This window comes from Leptosomus discolor, chromosome 1, assembly GCF_034619465.1.
Source record: "Leptosomus discolor isolate bLepDis1 chromosome 1, bLepDis1.hap2, whole genome shotgun sequence".
Classification (NCBI taxonomy): domain Eukaryota; kingdom Metazoa; phylum Chordata; class Aves; order Leptosomiformes; family Leptosomidae; genus Leptosomus; species Leptosomus discolor.
In genome coordinates, this window is record NC_141391.1 from 29529074 (window position 1) to 29551172 (window position 22099).

Consider the following 22099-nt stretch of genomic DNA (forward strand, 5'->3'; position numbering starts at 1 on the left):
TGCACTCTGGCTAACTTCTGCATCCCTTTTTTAACCGTTGAATATTCTGTCTGGAGTAAGCTCTTGCAGACAGCAAACTTCTCTAAAACCAGGTCCCCCTACGTTGTTTCAGCACAGTACATATTTGCCTATAAAAGTAGCCATGTTGTCCTCTTCACTTGGATCTGAACATCTCTGCAGCCTTGCTGAGGTATGTCACTGTCCCTGCATTACAGGTGAGGGAGCTGAGACAAAGGGCTGTATTCAGACCACCTTGCATGGCACATGGACTTTGACAGTAACTTAGATGCTCACTGGACAGTTATTCGGGCCATCGTTATACCAGCTAGTAAGTAGCTGTGATAGCAATACCAGCATGTATAAAAGGGCAGCCTGAATATGGCCACCAGGTCTCTTCTGAGCTTGGATTAGAAAGCATCTATATCTAACTCTGGTGCTAAAGCAGATAGTCCGAATATATCCGTACATATCCAATACATCCAAACTGAGCCAAAGCCACTTTGCAAGCCTTTGGTAGAACAAGGAACTGAGCTACTGAGTATCAGATTAGTGCTTTAAGCAGGGCTCAGCGTTCCCCAGTCTGGGAAGACTCCTCCACTTCTTGTACAGCAGTAATTTGTCGGTACCAGACCAACACAAACCATTGTGATCACGTTCATAGAAAAGCTGATGAACTTATATCAATATTTTAAATACAAAACACAATAATCAGACGTGGGCAGGGATGTGAGAATTTCAGGCGGATGTGTTCACTACAGCAGTTTTCTGGTTGTGGTGTAAGTGTACGTTTGATTTGCTCACCTTGGTGCAGCACATGTGGAAATCTATACTTAATGGACAGATGTAACGCAAACAGCTTTTAAGTCAACATCAGTGTCAGCTTTAAAAGCACCGGCATGCACAGAGACAATTGTTTTGTGACATGTAATGGAACAAGCCCACAACTGGTCCTGGTAGATTGTTTTTTTCATGTGTTGATGAATGCAGTGTAAAAGTGCTCTTTCTGCTTTTGCTTTTATGCACCTCTGTTAATATGGTCAAAACAGAGGGGGTCCCCTCTACGCAAGCATAAGGGTGGCCCCAGGCACAGGAAGAAGATGTGTGTTTGGGGTATTTTTTCTATTAAAACCCACACAGCCGAAACCTATGTTTCAGAGTTATATGCTGACGGGTGAGATCTGTGGAAGAACCTCAACCACTTGCCACAGCTGAACAGGCTCTGCTCAACCTTTCTTCCTGGGACTGAGGCTGGACACAGTGTCACATCTGTGGGAACAACCTGTCTTCAACCACAAACATTTATTTCAGGGGCTATTGTACAGATAACTAAGGATTTAGTGCATTTGGTCCATAAGGATTTTAACTCAGTCCCTAGCTTTAAGAATTATTTATTTCTAATCTTAGAAAGAAGGTAGGATAAAGGGTGCAACAATCCTACAAGAGGGCAGCATCAGTGTAGCACTCCCCTGCTCTGCAGCAGCCACTCAGCAGAAGTCACAGTCAGGCTGTTCCTCCTCAGAAATCCATAAAATAGGAATTACTAACACTGCTAGCTGACTTAGGCCATGCAGGGTTAAATGTAGGGAGACACGACCAATGGAAACCTTTCCTTTCATTCATGGGCGTCAGATTGTCTGGAAGAAATCACAGGCTGTGTTTTCCAAGAGCTACTCCACTCTACACTCTGCGCTGCCTCTCTACAGGTACTACACATTTCTGAAACATAACTGCTGCCTAGAATTCCTCCTTCCCACCCCAAATACTTCACTGGCTCAGCACTTGGGCTCCTGGATTTCAGTGTTCAGTTCCGAACTGATCTAAGTGACTTAACGTTCAGTGGAGAGCATCTTTCATTCATTAAGATGCCGAAGTGTTTAAGAAATTGCCTATCAGCAGGCATAACTCCATCCATCACTTGAATGCAACAATGCAGCTGTTTATCATTACACAGGAACTTTACCCAAAAGCTTGGAATGGGCATAAAAAAGAAAACTATACTCAGCTGATAATGCAAAAGAGATTTAACAAGAAAGTAGCTACACACATCCCACCCATAGGACTCCAGTACAAACCTCCCTGCTCTTGCAAAATGCTGCTAGAGTCATTCTTGATCACAAACAATTAAGGGCTCATACTCCTGATTAAGTCTGAATTGATTCCCATGTCACTGCTCATTCAGTGACCTTACAGCAAGTGATGGCGTGTGAGCTCCTATCTGAGCAAAGATGAGGTGATTTTAGTTCAGCCTGGAGGAGATGTAAGCTAAGTCACATTGCCTTGCGTTTTCTGTGTGCCTGTGTGAGCATAGTTACAGCAGCCCAGCAGATGTGAAATGATTTTTCAAACTTCAGCCACACAACGGTGAGCCTGAGGCCTACATCTCATTTATGGGAGGCTAAGACTGATTGATTCTCTGGAGTCTACCATGGAGGCTTAATTCTTCAGGTATGAGAACCCGGTGCATTCACTGACATCTTGGGAAAGTGCTGCCAAATCACAGAGCTAGTGTTCAGTACCTGGCTGGCACAAATGCAAAATGACAGAGGAGCTATTAATGATGCAAGAAGCAAAAGGCATTTGTGAAATACTTCGAAGTTATATAGAGTAAACAAAAAGCTTTGTTAGGACTGGGAGAGGAAAATTCTGAACTGATAGTATTTACCTTTACTGGGGTACATCAATAAGATATGGCACACAGAAATGTGAACATCAACAACTCCAAAATTGTTGGAGCCATCAATTCTGTATGCAGAGAGATCCGAGCGTGCCTTCTGTCCTTTCACCGCTACTGCCTCCTTCAGCAGGCTGGAATCAGGCAGGTGTGGAGCAGGGACACCTGGTTTTGGGCATATGGTTAAACACAACTGAGTTACAGTGACTTACTGAGTTACAGTGACTTACTGACTCACTCTTCTCCTGACCCACCATCAGCAGCACAGTTTCTTGAGAAACTAAGTGAAATTTCTAGCTTTTAAAGGAAAAAACACACATCATTTCAGACTAGATAGCCTGCTCACTGCTAGTTGTGAGTACTACAGAAATATAGCAACAAAAAGACACAAAGACGTTTCTGCATGCACGCACAGACTCTAGACATATACATTTCATAAATGCAATGGTAGCAGTCATGAAATACATCACAATTATTAGAGTTTATTGCCCGCAGTATATTTCTCCTCCCACTACTCCACCTTCTTTAGCAATAGGCATAATATTCCAAAGCTCTAGGGAGCAGCTTCCCACAGCTATTTTAAAAGCTGCAGCCAGACAGGCAAATGGTTTGTACCTTCATACCAAATGTCAAACACAGACAGCTCCTACCGGCTGACCCACAGAAGAGAGGAAAGACGAGCATCAGACATATCACAGACCTCCCCTCCTCAGGAGTAGAAACAGGAACATTGTGCTGTTGGAGAAAAGTAGCGTGCTCTCACACAGCACTCACTCTGAGCTTTATGAGGTCCCAAGGCACCAGACTTTAAGACTACAAGGTGACTGTGCAGAAAAAAATAAAGAAGCAGAAGATATTCTAGGCTATGGCAAGAGCTGTTTTGAATGTCTCAGACACTGAAATGTGAACGGTTGGTGTAAATGAGCCTAAATGCTTTGACTTTACAGGCAAGGGCTACGAAGATTAAACCGGTGATAACTTGTATACATTGTACAACATCCTGAAGTTTCTGTAAGTTATCTTGAACATTATCTCTAATCATACATCTTCCCCAGACTCTAGTTGATAGGGACTTTGCATCATGATGAAGACCCATGTATGTTCTACATGTAATATAGAAAGGATCGTTACATCAGGACTGCAATCGGAAATTGTTGCTTCTTGGCTTACGTTTCTTGAGGTTCCTGTTCACTGCTGGTGTACATGAAAGTCCCACAGGTGCTAGCCATAAGAGGAAAAAGAAAACATTTTTAGAAAGTATAATATTTGAGGGAAAATAAAAAAGACTGACAAGTGCCATCTGATATTGCATAGTACAAGAAAACTGCTAAAAAGAACGATGTTATATTGCAAGGTTTCTGAGAAAATTGTATGAAGTTCTGAGAAATCACATATACATGTTTGTAACACTGAATTTCTACCAAACGCCTCATTTGAATAAAAACGCAGGGAGGAAGATATTGACCAGTGTAACTGCATGAGCTTGTGTGATCGGAGTTTAAAAATTAAGGTACTTTACACAGATTTGAATCTAAGCCACACTGACTCTTCTGTACGATCACTAATACTCAGGCAAAGGGGGAATCTGTGGTACCTTTCCCCGTGCTGCAGTAGTACAGCAGCTCAAATGTGAGAGATGCGCCGAGATACAAACTGTGGGCCTGTAGGCCAACATACATGAAGGCTTTTTTTACAAGGTCCTCTTGATGTCCATGTGACTTAGATACCTGCACATCTTATGGATTTGATTCTCAGTCCTTTGGAAAAAAAATATTTAGCATTTCAGTATCAACATGAAATAAATACACAGAGTGCAAACAGTGGAGAAGAAAAAAATCCACTATGCACACTTATTCACAAGTTGCTACAGACAACCCCTTTTTATTATCATTGCTTATTTTTGCTCTTTGTATTGCTATTCTACTTCTGCATGGATTTCACATTACTAGTTTATAAATTCTATTTATTCTCAGAATATATCAGAAAAGGAGTTGCTTCATTATTTTTAATGGACTTCTAAAAAAATCTGTCCAACAACAGGTGAAATAAGACTTTTGATAAACAGGTCCGGTGGTTATTTGCAGGGGAGGGTTTGGCTCCATAGCTTTACATGAATAAGTTTTACATATCTCTGTGGGTTCTGTTACCACAGCATGGGGACTGCTCGTAGACACAAAATTTCAGTCCAGTCCTTTGGTATTTGAACACAACGTACAGCAACCATATAAGCTGAGGTGTGTCTGTTGTCCTGCTTGTAGATATGTCTTGGTGGGTACATGCTACCAGATAGTAACTTCAATTTGGTAACAACTGTGCTGGAATAATCAATGCTAATAAGCTGTAAGATTTGCAGAAGTATAAGAAAAATAAGAGAAAAGAATGGAGAACAGCAGAACTCACCTGAGTCAGTAAGTCCATGAGCATCCCTGTCCAACAGCTGGGAGTAAAACCAGTAAGATCCAGTAGAAGAGCAATAAGAAGAGAAACAGGTAGCAGCTGAAGAAAATATTAGAACAGATAACTGCATTACTGTCACAGCCTAGCAACAAACGTGCACATTCAAGTGTGTTGCCTATTTTAAGAACATGAAAATAATTTTTCAGTCATGGGAATTATAAAATTGATCTAAAAATTTTATTTTCCAAGACGCAAATCAACTATAAAGCTCCTATTATTTTTAAAACATTTATATACTAAAGCATACATAAACTATTTGATACGTACAAGATTAATTAGGTTAGCAACAGGTTTAGCTGCTGCTCCTCGTCAACTCTTTTCACTTTGGGAGGCCACTCAGCAGTGTCTCTCCCTACCGGGACATGCCGGTCCCTGGGAGGCCCCTCAGGCTCTCAGAAACCAGGGCCCTCAGCAGCTGATGGAGCACACCTATACTTCTGGTAAGGCAAAGCAAGAGATTCCTTTTACTGGCCCCTGAATAAAAAGGAGTGATTGAGCTGAGCTGATGACATACTGCCACATTTGTTTCTCGAGAACAAAAGGCTATTTGGTCTGGGGAAAGCCTGACTGCTCATTGGAAACAACGCTACTGATGACAGCGGCTGGCAAACTTAGCGATGACTTGGGTATAAGAGCATACAACAAAGCAAATACCCTGCTGTTCATAAAAACACCACACGTGCCAGAGCTGTGACCCCTCCCTGCGTTCAGCAGGAGCAGCTTTTGCTTCTCTCACCCTGCTACTAGCATAAGCACTTCAGACATGTCCCTGAGACCTCAGGGCCTGGGTGGTGCTCTTCGACCACTCGCCAAGGCCTCTGCTTCAGCCAGGCAAAAGGAAGAGTGCCAACTGCCTCTCCCCAGGCTGCTGACAGCTCTTAATTGCTATTACAGTCACTGGGGCAGCACTAGCTTATAAAGCTGGAGTTTTCAAGTGTTCTGCACCCAGAGCTGAGGCCATCATGGCAAATGCAGGCTTGGGAGTGGCTCCCACAGCAACAGTGGCTTGCACATGGTTGCCACTTCCTTTGAAAACCTGGCCCAAATTATAGATGCTGAGCTTTTCTCTAAATCTGGCCCATAAAGCCTGCTCCTGTTCCCATTGCAATCAGTGGCGATGTTCTGATTGATTTAATGGGGGCAGGCGCAGAGACTTAATTAGAAAATTGGTAACTGCAAGGAAAGGAGAGAATGAACAACAGCCTGCCAGACCTCCAGTAGGAAGCAAGCAAAAAAGCTAGCTGTCCTTAAGAGATTTTAGCCTCTCCAAGAAAAAAAAAAAAAGAGGATAATAAAAGAGATTAGCAAGATGGCCTTGAAGCTGCTCTTAAACATCTTGTATAATATATAATTGCTTTTCAACTCGTGAGTACTCTATCTGCCTTCTAGATCTGTCCCCTGGGAAGAAAATATGAAACATGCTGAAACACACAGCCCTTAAGAGCAACTGGTATTTTCAACTTTTCTTTTGTGTGGGGAGGCAATTAAAACTTTGCTTTAAACTCCTTGCTCTTTGACAGCTACATCGAGTCTAAGTTGTGTTTTTCATATTAGTCCAGCTGGGGGCCAGTGAGGCATTTCTCATCAGCCCTTGTGTGTTAAGAAAATACTGAGATTCTCAATTCATTACTTTATGAAAAATACTAATATCTGAGGCACACAGTCACAACACTCTAGAATTTTTATTTGCTTTGAGGATTATCTGCACTCAGGGAGGGCCTGCATAGCAGATTTGGTGGCTATTTCTACACTGGTAAATGCATCTACCTGAATGCAGGATCACCAGTGCCAGGCCAAGCTGTGCAGTGTTAACCCTGGTGCAATCTCATCCATAGTGCTTGGGAATGAATTATCCCTTGAGCAAACTATCCCCATAGATGAAGTATCTGTTTAATACTTAAAGACAGACTGTTGATGTCAGTCAATTGTTTGACTAGTATGGGCAATAAGAGGATCAGGACCTGGCAATATGCTATGAGTTGATAGTGTAGGTATATCTGAAGTGTTGCAGTCCTCAGGGCAACAGTTAACTTGGGTATGTTTTATCAGGGCTAAACACTGGGTTATGTTTAGCCAGGGTGAAGCCATTTTGTCCTGTGCTCAGATGGAAATGTCAGGAGCTCAACAGGCTTTTGTGGCTCTCTTGATCCTCCCTTCCAGCGGGGAACCAGGCTACACACGTTTATCATTTACTGGCTGTGATAACTATCTGAGATGTTGGCTGTCAGTCCATGAGAAGAATTCCTTATCTAAAAAATCCCTCACATTCAGAGCAGTGCCCTATCAAAGTTTAATGCTAAGCTAGTAGCAATCATGAAAGAAACAAAAAGCTGTAACTTTCCAAATTTCCAAAGCTCCAGAATGGATTCTAATTCAGCTAACAAGGTATATCAACCTAGAATTCAGTACAAAAGGCAACATGCAGCCAAAACTCTTGATGTGGGCAGAAATTTTGCCTGTGAGAGTACTGTGAGGCAGGACCTTTGCTAGCACCAGCCAACTCTTGGCAAAACTATGTCTTACCTTTCTCCTGCACATGAGCCACACTGCCTCATCACTGCAACGGTTGGGTTACCAGACAGCACTCATAAGACCTCTATAGTCTCCTGCCTCTGGAACAACAATACAAAATGGGTGAAATGAGGTAGGAGAAACATCTAGGTGTTAGGACAGCGTGCAACAGCTCACTTCTGATGTGAAGCTGTTCAGACAGAGAGTGCTATGACAATTCCTTTCTGGGTGCAAGCTTAGGCCCTCGCTATGGAAAAAGCAAATGTTTCTAAGCAGAAATCTCTCAGCTGGGTGTGCTCAGGGATTGTTGCACTCTGGCAAGGGCATCATTTCTCGGTGTTTACAAAATCTCCTGAAAATGGTTGTTAGAAGGGTATGGCTAACTACACACAGTAGCGGTGCTACAGTATACAATATCCTCAGAGAATTTTGTGTGTGACAACCAAAGCGACACTTGTTTTCAACCCTACCTTCAAATGTCTTCCTAACAATCTTATCTTCTCTAACGTTAACAGAAGTAATATGCTGTAATTGCCCATTACTCCTCAAACTCCAAAATATTATGAGCTGCTCCGATTGTCTGGCTGCTGTAATATATCTTTGTGTTTGACTCATGGACAGCTTCTGCCATGCATACTCACATTGGTTAGTACCTCAGGGCTGCACCATCCAGCATCTTGCTGATTACAGTCCAAATGGTTTAGCCTGCAGGGAATCCTGTGTATCTGCATACACCCCATTTACTTTTAGAGGTCAGCAGACTGCAGGGATGTACCCCCACAATTTATGAGAACACAGACTGAAACTACAAACAAAACACATCAGAGCCATCATCCAGTTTTGTTGGTACTAGCCATAGTCTCAGTGCTTAAGAAATAAACAGGGTAAACAAAGAAATGACAAGGGAATAAAGCACAACCTGGCTTATTGTGTTTACCCACAAGAACTTCCACAGGGTTTTGGGGGGTTGTTAATGTTTTTCAAACAGAAACTGTATTTCCTGTGAAGAACACAGCTAATTCTGTGGCATAAACAGCCGTGGAACATTATTGTTCTCCTAACAGCACACTGAGATGCACTGAGGGTTACAAAGCCCAAGGTGACACATTCTGTAACTAGCACAAAAATGTGGGGCAGCACTGCAGTTTTCTGCCTGGATATTCATAACAGCAGGCATGCCCACATAATTCTCTGCTTTTCCCCTCCCGTGTATTTTTGCTGAGCCAGGGTGTGAAAAAATCAACCAGGCAGACTTGTACAGGTTGTGAGGGAAAGGGAGAAGCTGAATGGCTAGCAGGGCAAGGGACTGAAAGTAGGAAGAGGGGACATTATCTCAGCCTGTATGCAGGATTCGCACAAGCCTAACATCTGCTCTGTTCGCAGAAAGTGTGATTATCTAACATCATTATAGCAGTCTAGGCTGTACAGTTTTGGTTGCTAATTGCACGTTGTAGGTGATGATCACAAAACTATTTCCATACAGCTCACTATCATATACTTACAGACATCATAGCATGTATCTGTAGTTCAGGCTGCCATTCATTTTCCCTTATAGGAAATAACATTCTGCCATTCACACTATTGCCAAGCTGCTCCTTTCTAGTCCAGAAGTCTCCATTTCAAGCATCAGAATCAGGACAAATTGTTTAGGAACACTTCAGTCAAAAAATCCTAGCCATTTCCAATAAGAAAATCAGTTAAAACAGGCTGCTGGCTTTAAATGGATTCTTTCAACTGTTTTAATAAGAACAGGCATTTTCAGCTTTCATGCAAAGGTATGACAGTTAGCTGGATGGTCTCTGAATGGAAGAAACTATTGCTGTGAAAATGTGTCTTTTTGCCCTCTGAAAACTCTTGTTTCACACACAATACCTAGTACAAGCAGACAGTGCTGAGTTCAAAAGTTTTAACTTCCTGGTGGGAAGTACCTTTTGTGTGAGCCTAATATTCACATCACGTGCTGAGAAAGTGGAAGACTTTAGTGTGAGGCCTTTGCCAGAGTGAAGAGATTTAGAAAAAGAAGTATCAGGTTAACCTATAGGGTCAAAAAATGACAGAATTTTCCCATTCCTCCCCTACCTCTGCTATTGAAACCAGGTAACTTAAGCTCTTGAAAACTTAGATAGGGTTGCCAAAGTAGCTTCTTTGCATGTGGCCCTGCATATCACATAAAATACATGAATTTACCTAACTTGCACACTTAGCTTTGTAAGCGCATAGTCTTTTAATGTACTTAAAACCATAATTATACCTATAACAACAATTTCTTTATGGCTAGTATGGGTTGTCCAGATGTGCAACTCCAGGTGATTCTCTCGGGCTTCACAGCTCCAATGCACACACCAGAACTGAAAACACATTTTAAGTTTCACTCCCCTTACTGCAATGGCCACTTGTGAACCCTTTCCTGCTGCAACACTTTGCCCCATCAGTAGGAGCTGGGAATTTCATGGGTATATTTGTAACACAAGCCACCGGCTTTTATGTTTCTGCAAGCGCATCCCTTTGACAGCTTTCCAGAGCAGAGGATGCAGGCCCAGGCCCTGGAGCACTGCTCCCCATTCCCAAAACACAGCACCCCATTTCCAGCCCCGGCTTGGCTGACAGTGGCATCTGTCCTAAGCAGGCACCCTGGGAAACTCTCCTTCTTTCCTCTGCCACCGCCTTCACCAAGCATAGCAGCCTCCAGCGCAGCAGGGGCTCACTGTGGCAAAATGCCCGCCTGGCTGGAGGTACCCAGCTCGGCTGGCTAAAAGCAGCCCCCTTTCCTTGCTGGATAATGAAGAAGGGGCAACAATGGAAAGGATAAGGAAAAACAACCCAGAAGCCGCTGTAGGGGAGGAAAGGGGCACAACTCCCCCCCTCACAGGCACGCACTACCCTCCCTCGCACCCCTCTCCACACCGTGCGGCCGGCCGGTAATGGCGGCGGCAGCCGCGGGTAGGGGCCGCCCTTCGGCCCTTACCTAACGGCGGGCGGGCAGGGCTGGACCGGGCGCCTTATGTAAGGGCAGAGGCGGAGCCAGTACCGCCGTGGCGGCGGCATCGGCACCACCATGTCCTGGTACCGCAACGCCGTGTGGTTCGTGAAGGGGCTGCGGGAGTACACGAGGTACGGGCGGAGCGGCTGTCCCCGCGGGGCGCGGCGTGGGGCGGCAGCGGGCTCTGCGGCGGGGCGGGCGCTGCGGCCAGGCTGGGGGCGTTTCTGTGCGTCCGTGGGCCTTTAACCGTTTCGAGGCGTCGGGGCTTTGTGTGTTTTTAGTCGAAGCCTCCCCACCCCCGCCAGAGAGGACAAATTTCAACGCCTTATCTGCGAGAGCTGCCGGGCGGCGCTGCCCGGGCCCGCCTTGGGGCTGCCTCCGGGCCTCCTGCCCGAGTGTCAAAGTTTGGGCTGTGTGGCTTGTGGGGGGAAGACGCCTTGAGTTGTTGCTACATCACTCATTGCAGTGTCACTGGCACTATACGTGGTACTAAGTGTAGCGTGGGGGGGTGTGGGGTGTGTTTAGAGTATGATGAGCTGTGAGGGGTGAGCGCTTTTTGACCCTCCTCTGTGGTTTTTTTTTTGAAGTACTCCCTTCTAGTTTCTCACAGGTGTCTCTGATTTATCCAGGAGTGGCTATGAGTCTGCTTCCAAGCACTTCAATCCAGACGATGTGGAGGTGAACGTGGCTGGAAGATCCTTTCTGGTCACTGGCGCGAACAGTGGCATTGGCAAGGCCACAGCCAAAGAGATAGCGAGGAGAGGTGAGCTGGGCCGTAAGAGGGCTCATTACAGAGGAAGGTGGCCTTCCACCACAAACACACAGACACGACTCCCTGGAATGAGGGGTCAGGCGTGTTACTTTACAGGGCTATTAGCTTAGCGCATGTTAAGAGGGTTAAGCATGACTAGTGCTGTGAAAACTACAATAATGAAACAAAATTAGTGGAGAGACTCTGCAGAGTATTTCTCGAGTGCATGCTTACTGAAACTCTAATTTGTGTGTTACAAAAATCTCTGTTATAATGGCATCTACAGATGTTGTTGATGGATTAAGGTCTGTTTATGGCTGATTCAGTACAAGTAGCAGCCTGACTGAATTTTAACTGTTTTGAAGAATTTACAAATGTATCATATGATGAAAGAAAACAATTGGCTTTGCTAAGTTGAGATGAGAGGGTATAAAAGAAGCAATGTAGTTGATCTTAATGATAATAAGCTGGAGGTTTTGCCCTTTAACATTACAAGCAACTTTTTTCTGTTGCTCCCTGTAAGCAAGGAGATGCTATGAACTGGAACTAGCTACTGTTGAAGGATAAACCTAATCCCTTTCAGAGTTGACAAAATAATTCCTCTTGTGCAAGAGGAGTTTTGGCATGTAGAATAAAAGGGAGGAGCTTGCAGCTCTTTGCTCTCTTTTTGCCTGCTTAGGTTTCGTAACTATCTTATGAAGGAAAGTGGTGACTCAGTTAAATTAAACTGATTCAAAATTATTAGCATCAAAGGGCCTTTGGGTTAAAGATTGCCATCAGTGCCAGTATGTGACTGATTTCAGGTTCCCACTACTGCCATTATGTATAATAGCCTTATGTAAGTACTGCTTTGTCTGGTGACTGTTTTTCTCACAAATGGATATGCCTGCCAGGTTTTGCAAGCTGTCAAGCTGACTGGATCTGCATAGGATTTGGTCACCATATCTGGTATTTGGAGACCAAAGAACAACTTTGGGCTCAGACTGCTTGTCTGATACCTGGCATGGGTGCTGCTGTGCGTATAAAGTTAAAATGACTTTACAGCGTCTTCCTGATCCTATCCGTGCACATGTTGCTCTGAAACTCAACGTCAGCTGTTGAGGCTCTGGCTTCTAGTTGAATCCCTGAAAGTACACCATGACAAGAAAATAAGGAATTCAGATTCAGCAAAAGAATAACCAAGCTACATTGGCTTTACCTTCAGTCACTTCAGATCTTTGTAAATGACAGTCTTCATGACAATTTCTTTAGCCTGAGTTCAGCTTTTCTCTTAATCAGTGTCTTACAGGTATTGCAGATTTGGGCTTTCCTGTATGTCTTGTAAACTGCACTTCCAGTGTGATGTGGTCTTCTCCCAACCATTCTGACAATTCCCATGTGTTGGTTAAATTCAAATAATGTCAATCTTTACCGCGGAAAATATATTTAAATCCCTTTCCTAGCCCATAGGTCACACCAAAACTTCTCTCTCTCCTTAACAGCAAGAAAAAAGTTCACATTCAAAGGCCTTAAAACCTGCCTCTGTTTTCATTGAATGTTGTCCACTGTAGACTGTGAAAATGTTCCTGATCAGCTTGAAGGCCAGCTGGTTCTTCCATGTGTTTCATTTGTACTTGCATGCATTGCTTGTGCTGTCCTCTGTATTTTGGGAAGAGCTCCTTAAACATCTACAAACGCACATCCTTAACTGCCCTAAGATCTGTAGTTAAAGCCCTTCTTTGCAGTGAAGCCAGCAGTCACTGTGAGAATGGCCAAAGAGGGGAGTGTTGGACGCTGCCCCTTCTGATTGCCTCACTCACAAAATCTGTTCTCCCTGGGGCAAAGACTTTCTTTCTGATCTGTGTATATTCAGTGCCTGTCTGTGCACAGTCCCTTTCATGCGTGGTGTATGTGTAACACAAACTGAGGGTGAAACTATTAAACACCTCAGTTTAATATAATTTAATGTCATTTGTGTGATTATTGCAGATTCATTGGTTTTCCACTACTGCCTGCTGTTGTACACTAGGTAAAAGTAACCCAGCCAACTCTGGCAGTGCAGTGGAGGAATGTTAGAAAATTTCAGAAGAACCTTGAGGCTTGTTCCTTGCATCAGCTGCATGCCAAATATACTTGCTATAGTGGTGCTCAGTGGAAAAACTTCTCTCGTAGACAGAAAGCTTCATTATCAGACCCCACACTGGGCTATGAAGTGTGTGACTGCTCTGTCCCTGGGGTAGACTTGGTGTCTTGCATTTGGGTTCAGGGCAGTAGAAGAGTGACCTGGCACCATTGTTTCTATTACCAGTCCTTTGAGATCACATTGCTTGAGCCTTCCAGTGGTGGACTGCTAGCAACCCTGAAAACACCTTTAACAGTAGGTAAAAGTAAAGAGTACAGGTACTCCTGTGTCTGAGGTTAACACATTACTTGTCCTGATCACAGAACACAAAGCATAAAAGTAAAAAATAATTATGCCTGCCTGTACTTTACGCCCCTTTTTGAAGGCTGTCTTTGATGTGGCTGAGTTATGAGGTCATGATAAGTATCCAGGCTTTTGAGAGGAGCCTTGCCTTGCATATTCCTTTCATAGAGAAGCTGGTTGGAAGGGACCTGTAGAGGGTGACCTTGTCCAGCAACCCGCTTGAAGTGAGACTGTTGCCAACACTAGAACAAACTACCCGTTGCTTTGTCTCTCTGGGTCTTGAAACCCACAAGGAGGGAAATTATGCATGCTCTTGGGACAGGCTGATCTGTTTAGAAGAAAACTAGTGAAAACTTCTTTTCTTAATGCCTGACCTGAGCCTCTTAAGCTGCAATTTGTGGCCGTGGTCCTTGTCATGTCTTGCACTGCTGAGAAGAATTCTGATAACTGACATTTTTATTATCTTTTCACAGAGCAATTCCAGTAATTTGTGGTGTTCAAGCCCTCTACTGAACTTTCTAAGGCATGTGCCAAAAGAAGCATTTACAATACAGATGCCTTAGCTTCAATTTCCAGTGTAGCTGTGGTATTTTATCAACAATAAACATGATGGGCAGACTTGACAGAAAATGATTTGAGTACTCGGTACCTAGAGTACGGTGGCCTTTTCCATACAGGCAGCCTTGGGTGAGGACCTTGTTACAGCATGATACTTTCTCCTTCCTGCCTGCCGTTGTAGGGACCAGAGCCAAGCAGAAATCTTTCAGCTTTCTTGTTATAGCCACGCTTTGTGACCTTAGCCTTTTGTTTGGAGGACCTTTACCTCAGTCTTTTGACAGGCTGCGTTGGAATTCTTGGTGTGTCTGGTCTGCCTGATGGTGCTGCTGGGTCAGTGCCTTTTGCAGGGAATTTGTCCCTGGGAATCGCCCAAGGCTGGTGGACCTGGGACTGCTGTGGTGTGCTCAGCAAGTGTCACGGGAGGACCAAGAACTCCACAGACCTGAGCTTCAGCAGCATTGACAAAAAGCCAACACTCAGCTCCTGGCAGCAGAGAAGTGGGACTGTTGGCTGTGCACAGCTCAGGAACATTCTGTCTGCTGGGAAGCTCCTGTGATAGTTCAGTGACCATCTGACCGGTGTTGCCTCTGCTACTAGCGGGCTGTAGGTTTCCCACAAACTAGAATGGATTCACAAAAGTTTCTTTTGTTTCACTTGGATTGTATCAAAAACTAACCCCAAACAAGAACTGCAAATTGCACATCACTTCCTGGCCCTCCCTCTTTGCTGATGCCTCCCCCAAACACAGTTATCCATTAATTAATTATCAAATGTGGTTCTTGTTGAAATCCACCAGGTGGCACGGTTCATCTGGTTTGCCGAAATAAGGAACGGGCTGAGGTAGCCAAAGGAGAAATAGTGACAGAAACAGGCAATCAGGTGAGTTGTTTTTCAGTCTTTTGTTTACTCTTAGAAAGATTGTTGGTATTAAAGACCTCAGAGGCCTTGAGATACTCTGTTTTGTCATTGTGCTGTTGTGTTTTTAATATTTTCATACAGACATGGAAACATCTAGTAGTTTATCATCCATATGGTTTGAAGTGATTATTTTCACTAGGTGATGTTTTCTGTGATTAATAACATCAGTAGCAGCATGCTGTTTTATTTAATGTTTGTTGTTGATATGTGTTGTGATGTCCTACTTACTATTCCTAACTATGTGGCTGAGGCTTTTAAAAGTTAATGCATTGCAACACTCTTGTAACAACATTTGTGTGTTTACAGTGTTGGAGTTGAAGGTTTTATGTGTCTGAATAACATGCTTTTGATTTGCTAAGGTTGACTGCTCTGTGAAGTCCTGTGTGTGATCCTAGTTCCATCCTCTACATACTTTTACATCTCCTTTTCTTACAGTATCTCTTCTGTACCTCCTCCCTTCTGTTACCTATTCTTTTTGCTTCTGCATATGTCCCTCTACAGTATAGCCCTGTAGCTGTCACTGTTGCTTTTGCTAATTATTCAGGAGGGTGTGCTTATGGAGAAGTGCAGTCATTGTTTTTCTATCTTGATGTACTGGTTTTGGCTGGGATAGAGTTAATTTTCTTCATAGCAGCTCCTATGGTGCAGTGTTTTGGATTTGTGACCAAAACAGTGTTGACAACCCGTGTTTCAGTTATGGCTGAGCAGCGCTTGCACAGCATCAAGGCCTGTTCTGGTCTCACACTGCCCCACCAGCGAGCAGGCTGGGGGTGGACAAGGGAGTTGGGAGGGGACGTAGCTGGGACAGCTGACCCCAGCTGACCAAAGGGTTATCCCATGCCATATGACGTCATGCTCAGCAGTAATAGCGGAGGGAAGAAGGATGAAGGGGAGACATTTGCAGTTACAGTGTTTGGCTTTCTGAATCAGTGTTGTATGTGATAGAGCGCTGCTTTCCTGGGAACTGCTGAACACCTGCCTGACAATGGGAAGTAGTGAATGAATTCCTTATTTTGCTTTGTTTGCACACAGAGCTCTGCTTCACTTATTAAACTGTCTTTATCTCAACCTACAAGTTTTGTCTGTTTTTACCCTTCCGATTCTCTCCCCCATCCCACTGGGAGGGGAGTGAGCAAGTGGTTGTATGGGGCTTAACTGCCTACTGGGGCTAACCCACACCACTTGCATGGAAAGCTGTCTTCATTTTAAATAGTGACTTGGCTCTTGGAAATAGTATTTTGATTCAGTAATAGTTTTTAATGTGGATCAAAAGTTCTAAAGACTTTTTATGGTTAGAGATACCATATTGACTAAATTTCTGCTCTTTGGTTTCAGCTCCCTAGTGTGACACAACCAGCATTACACTTCACTTCTTTAATGGAGGTGAATGAGATCAGTCCTTATGTAGAAATAAATGTTTTCCAGCTGTCTATAACTGTGTAATCTCATGGCTGTAGTAAGACTGCTGATTATCTGTGTTACCTCCTTTTCTAAGTGCAGTCAGACAGCCTAGAAAGAGGGGTGAGTTTGACCTCTGAAGGTTCCTTCATGTTCTGTTTTTTGTCATCTGGTGAAACAAAACTCGAGGCAAATGTTCTTCCTCTAAAAGCAGCACAATTACTGCACTTCCACTTTTTGCTAGGCTGCAAACCTCTAGTTTCTCTAGTCATGAAAGAGTATGAGAGCACTGCAGAGCTTGTTCATGACCCCGGGGACAGGGCACTTGTCTAGAAAGCAGCGTTCAGTAGTGTGTTAGACGAGCTGTGCAAGAGGCCCTGTGGGACGTGTGACTGCACTGGGAAGAATAATTTTAATAAGGAGTCCACAAGAACATCCTTCTTTATAAGTACTCAATTCAGAAGCAATCCAGGGAGATAATAAAATGCTTTATCTGTAACTTGACAAGCTATATCCAGACTTAACTTGCTCTTCCTGATCATCTGGGTGGAGATCCTGTTGTAGTATAGGCCAAAGATTTTTTTCCATCTTCCACAGCAATACATGCCAGAGCTCAGTGCTGAAATGGAGTTACAATTTGGCCAGCACCAGCACCTAGACCTGGGAGCTGGGAAGATCTCCTAATCTGTTAAAGGTAGATCTAGTCACGGAGATTAGGTCTCACTTTGAAAATGGTTTTGCTACTATCAAGGACTTTTATAGTGAACAGGCCTGTGGGGCCTTTTTCTGAGCCAATGTGACAGTCTTCAGCAGAGACATGTTGATTTAGATCTTTTTCAGTCTCTGAAATCACTTGTAATGTTGAACATCTGCCAAAAAAAGCCTTCAGCTCTTCTGTACCCATAGATAATGGTAGTAGCTTTAAAAGTAGAAAGCTTTCAGAGAGGTAGCCAGTTAGAAACAGTAGAGCAGTGTCAAGTTTTTGGTCAGAAATTAACATTATGATGAGAAAATCCTGACCTAATTCAACTAAGGAGCTGAAATCCAATGGCTAGCGAGAAAAAGTCGTATGTTTTTTTTTTATCTTCAGGGAAGCAGAATTGTAGGCAGGGAATAATGCCTTATAATTTTCTCAGCTTCTTCACTTATCTCATTTGCTTGTATAATGAGTATTTAAAGAAACAATTTGGAAAGAGAGGAGGCCATTTAATGATTATTTGTTGTTTTGCATGAGAACACATCCTCTGCATAATTATTTTAAAATTGCCTTTTTGTGGGATACGTCATAAGACTATCTGTGGTGTGTCTTTGAGAGTAAGTGCTATCTAGGAGAAGAGTAGGAGCTGACGTGCCTTTTGTATGCTGATAAATGCCACCGTGCTTGTACTAGGTAGAACACAAATTTGTAAAAAGCAAGAGAATTGCCTGTAACAAACAGTAAAAGGTTTTTGATGTTTTAGAGAGAGGAAATATTTCTAGCTTTACTAGTTTCCTCTGTCAAGCTTTTCCTGGCCACAGTATTTCAAAACATTGGAAGACTGTTGTGATGTGGGCCGACTCACAAGGACTTGCAGCAGTTGGTGTGGAAGGGGGTGCAGAAGGCACCCAACACTATGAGATGGCTGGAGTGGGTGCAGTGATGCACCTGAAAGCATGCTGTCCTTCACTGGTTGGAGCGACTGCGCCTGGCACATGGGAGGCTGGCCTGGACAGAGCTCCAGTGAAATGATGTGGCAGACACCAGGCTGCAGAGAGTGACTGGTACTTTTCCCTGAGCCTGGGACAGAGCATGATGGTGGCCTCATCTGTTGGGTTCTGCTGTGGTCAAGGTGCTGGGCTGCCAGGTGAAGCGATGGCAGGAGATGAGCAGGCTGCATAACTGTAGGGAGCAGAAACAGGAGATTGAGAGGGTCTTTGCAGAGAGTAGAAGAGCACAAACCCCACACTGCGTGGAAGGAGAGACAGCTGGAAGCTATGCTTGAGTAAGTGGTGGATAGAGACGCCTAAGGTGGGGAGGAATGGAAGCTTGTGACTGCTGGCAACAGAAAGCAGGCTGGTCCTCTGTCTGCAGATGTGCATTGGTAGGATAGGTGTAGTGCCATGGTAACAGATAAGGAAGAACAAGCTCTGTCAGGGGAGGTGTTGGAGACAGATGAGTCTGAACCGTTTTTGGCACTGGCAGGAAGTGGTGGGTGGTAATGGCTGGAGGGGCTCCCTACTGTGGGGGATAGAGGCACCCATCTGCAATCTTGGCTTGATGTCTTGAGAAATTTGTCACTTGCCAGGGACTCGGATCTAAGGTATTGTGGAGAGTCTGCTGAGGCTCATCTGGACCTTGGATTGGTACCTCTTGTTGCCCAGCCACATGGGCACCCGTGACATTGTGAGGTGTGACTGTGAGTTCATCAAGAGCGCTTGCAGAGGGTGAAGGGCATGGGGGCCCAAGTAGTGCTCTCCTAAATCCTTCCAGTAAAAGGGAGGGGCTTGGGTAGGAACATATGCACCCTGCAGGTCCACACCTGAGTGTGCAGCTGGTGTCACTTTGGCCTTTGTCACTTTGCCTTTATGACCTTTTTGACTTTCTCTGAGAAATGAGCATTGCTGAGCAGGAATGCCAAAGTGGAGCAAGAGTATCTTTGCCAACAGGTTTGCTAAGCTAGTGAGGAGGGCTTTAAACTGATTTCCTTGGGGGATAGTGACCAAATTGAGAAGAGTAACGGAGTCATGGGGACAGTGAGTATGTGTCTAGGGGACAGTAAAATGGAGGAGGCTTTCACAGTTTTCATGTGAAAGCAACATGACTGGAAGCCCATCTTGGATGCCTGTACATGAATATACATTGCATAGGAAACACAGGAATCCATGCATGGTTGCAGAGCTGTGGTCTCACTGGGATTAGAGAGATACAGCTGGAATGACTAGAGTCCTGGAGTGGATGTATACAAGCCCTTTTAAAAAGGCAAGCTGGGAAGACAAGAAGGAGTTGTGCTTTATGCAAAGGAGTGGCTTGAGTGGATGGAGCTTTGCTCTGAAACGGGTAATGAGCCAGTTGAGAGCTTGTGGGTAAGGCAGAGAGGTCAGATCAATGTGGGTTGTGTGATGGGTGTCTACTACAGGCTGCCTGATGAAGTAGAGAAAGTAGATGGAGTCTTTTTTCGAGGGCTGAGGGAGCCTCGTGATCACAGATCTTGGTACTCATGGAATACTTGAACCACCCTGGTGTGTGCTGGCAACATGGCAGGGCATAAACGATCCAGGGGATTTCTGGAGAGCATTGAGGACAAGTTTTTGATACGAGTGTTGGACAAGCCAGCTGGGGGTGATCTCTGCTGGACCTTTCATAAACAGCAGTCTTGAATAGCTGCCTTGGTGGAAGTGGCCATAAGACTGTGGAATTTAAGACTGAGACATGCAAGAAGGATGAGTAGTAGAATTACAGTCTTAGGAAAGCAGATTTTGTCTTTTTTTATGGACCTGGTTGGCAGGTTCCCATGGGAGACAGCCATGAAGAGCAAAAGGCCTTGGGGAAAGCAGCTTGATCTTCAAGGGAGACCTCCTCAAAGTGGGAGGTGCTTCCTGTTAACTGGAAAAAGGCAAACCACTCATCTTCAAAAAAGGGAAGCAGGATTTGGGGAGCACAGGCCAGTCAGCCTGACCTTGCTCCCTAGGAAAACTGTGGAGCAAATGGAAGCCATGAAAGACAGGAAGGTAATTGAGAAAAAATAATGTGGACTTACCAAGGGCAAACCACCCTCATCACTGCCTTTGGTGAAATGACTACCTGTGGACAAGAGGAGAGCAAAGCTTGCCACTTGTTAACTTTTCAAAGGCTTTTTACGTGGTCTGACATAGTATGCTTGTAGGCAGTTGAGGAGACATGTGGTTTGAAGCGGTGGATGGCAAGCTGGGTGGAAAACTGTCTGGAATATCTGGCTCAAAGTAGCAATCAACAGTAGAAAGCTGATCTGTTAACAAATTTTTAATGGCATCCTCCGCGAGTCAATACAGGGGCAAAAACTGTTTAATGTCCGTTTTAACGACTTGGCCAATGGAGTGAAGTGCAGAATTTGTCAGATGATCTCAAATGGAGGGCAGGAGCTGGAGAGCAGCACTGCTATTCAGGAGGATTTAACAGGTGAGGAAATGGGCTGACGCGAACCTCATGAAGTTCACCAAGAGCAGAGGCACAATCCTGCTCTGGGATGGAGTAACACCATGGGGCAGTTACAGGCTGGGTGTAGCTGGCTGGAGAGTAGCTTTGCAGAAAAGGTCCTGGGGGTGACAAGTTGTCCCTGAGTGAGCAGTGTGCCCCGGGGCAAGGAGGGCCAACCACACCACAGGCTGTAGGAACTTGAGTGTCGCCAGCAGGCTCAGGGAAGTGCATCTTCGTCTCTGTTACGCCTTTGTGAGACCACAGCAGGAGTCCTGTGCCCATTTTTGGGCTCCCCAGGAGGAGGAAGTCCTCGGTGTCCTGGAGTGAGTCCAGCGGAGGGCTGCCAAGGTGACTAGGGAGATGGGACACATGATGTGCAAGGAGGAGCTGAGATGGCTGGTTTTGGTCAGTGTTGACAAAAGAAGGCTGAGGTGGGTCTTGCTGTAGTCTACAGCAACGTGATGGGAGGATGTAGGGGAGGCAGTGCCATACTTCTCTTGGAGGTCTGCAGTGAAAGGACAAGAGGCAGCAGACACAGACTGTAACAGGGAAAAATTCTGACTAGATAGTAGGAATTTTTTTTTTTTTTTTCACCATGAGGGAGGTGGTCAAACAGTGGAGCAGGGTGCTCAGAGAGGCTGGTGAATCTCCATCTTTGGAAATAAAACTTACTGGACAACCTGATCTGTTACCTGCCTTGAGATGGCAGTGGGACCAAGTGGCCTGCAGATGTCCCTTCCAACCTAAACTATTCTCCAGTGCTGTGACCTTGAGCGTTGCTTTCAGCTAAAGAGGAAGCTGCTGTATGAATTGTTTAAACAGAAATTTTGCAGGCTTTACAATATTTTGCTGATTTTCTGCTATGCCTGACTGTCTGTCACATATATTTATCTAAGTAGGGCTCTCTTTTAATGAGTTTGGCCTTAAAAAGCTGTGGCTCAGAAGCAACTGAATTGAGTGACTAAGCATGTTTTCAGGACTAGAATTAGATTTCCCAGTTGTGCATGTTAACGTAAGTGTTTTAGTTGTGTTCTGGAGATAATGTTTTTTCATACTGCTTAAATACTTTTTCACTTAGACACGTCTTAACAATGAACAGAATCTCTTCACTGTCCCTGTTGATTGAGACTTACTTTTTTTTTTTCCTGTAGAATATCTTTTTGCATATTGTGGATATATCTAATCCCAAGGAAAGCTGGAATTTTGCTGAAAAATTCAAAAATGAACATAAATTAAATGTGTTGGTAAGTTTGCATGCTTAAATCATGTGTCTGTCTTTGGAGTGCATAGCCTATGAA

The 22099-nt window shown here is 44.4% G+C and overlaps 1 protein-coding gene across 1 annotated transcript in view; it reads left to right on the forward strand.

Annotated features, from left to right (window-relative positions):
- Positions 1-10694: 10694 nt before the first annotated feature.
- DHRS12 (dehydrogenase/reductase 12) overlaps positions 10695-22099 on the forward strand; it is a 28657-nt gene continuing 17252 nt past the window's right edge. Inside the window, exons 1-4 of the mRNA XM_086481927.1 lie at positions 10695-10750; positions 11249-11382; positions 15129-15211; positions 21953-22045. Coding sequence (XP_086338053.1) covers positions 10695-10750; positions 11249-11382; positions 15129-15211; positions 21953-22045 — 366 coding nt within the window. The remainder of the gene's footprint in view (positions 10751-11248; positions 11383-15128; positions 15212-21952; positions 22046-22099) is intronic.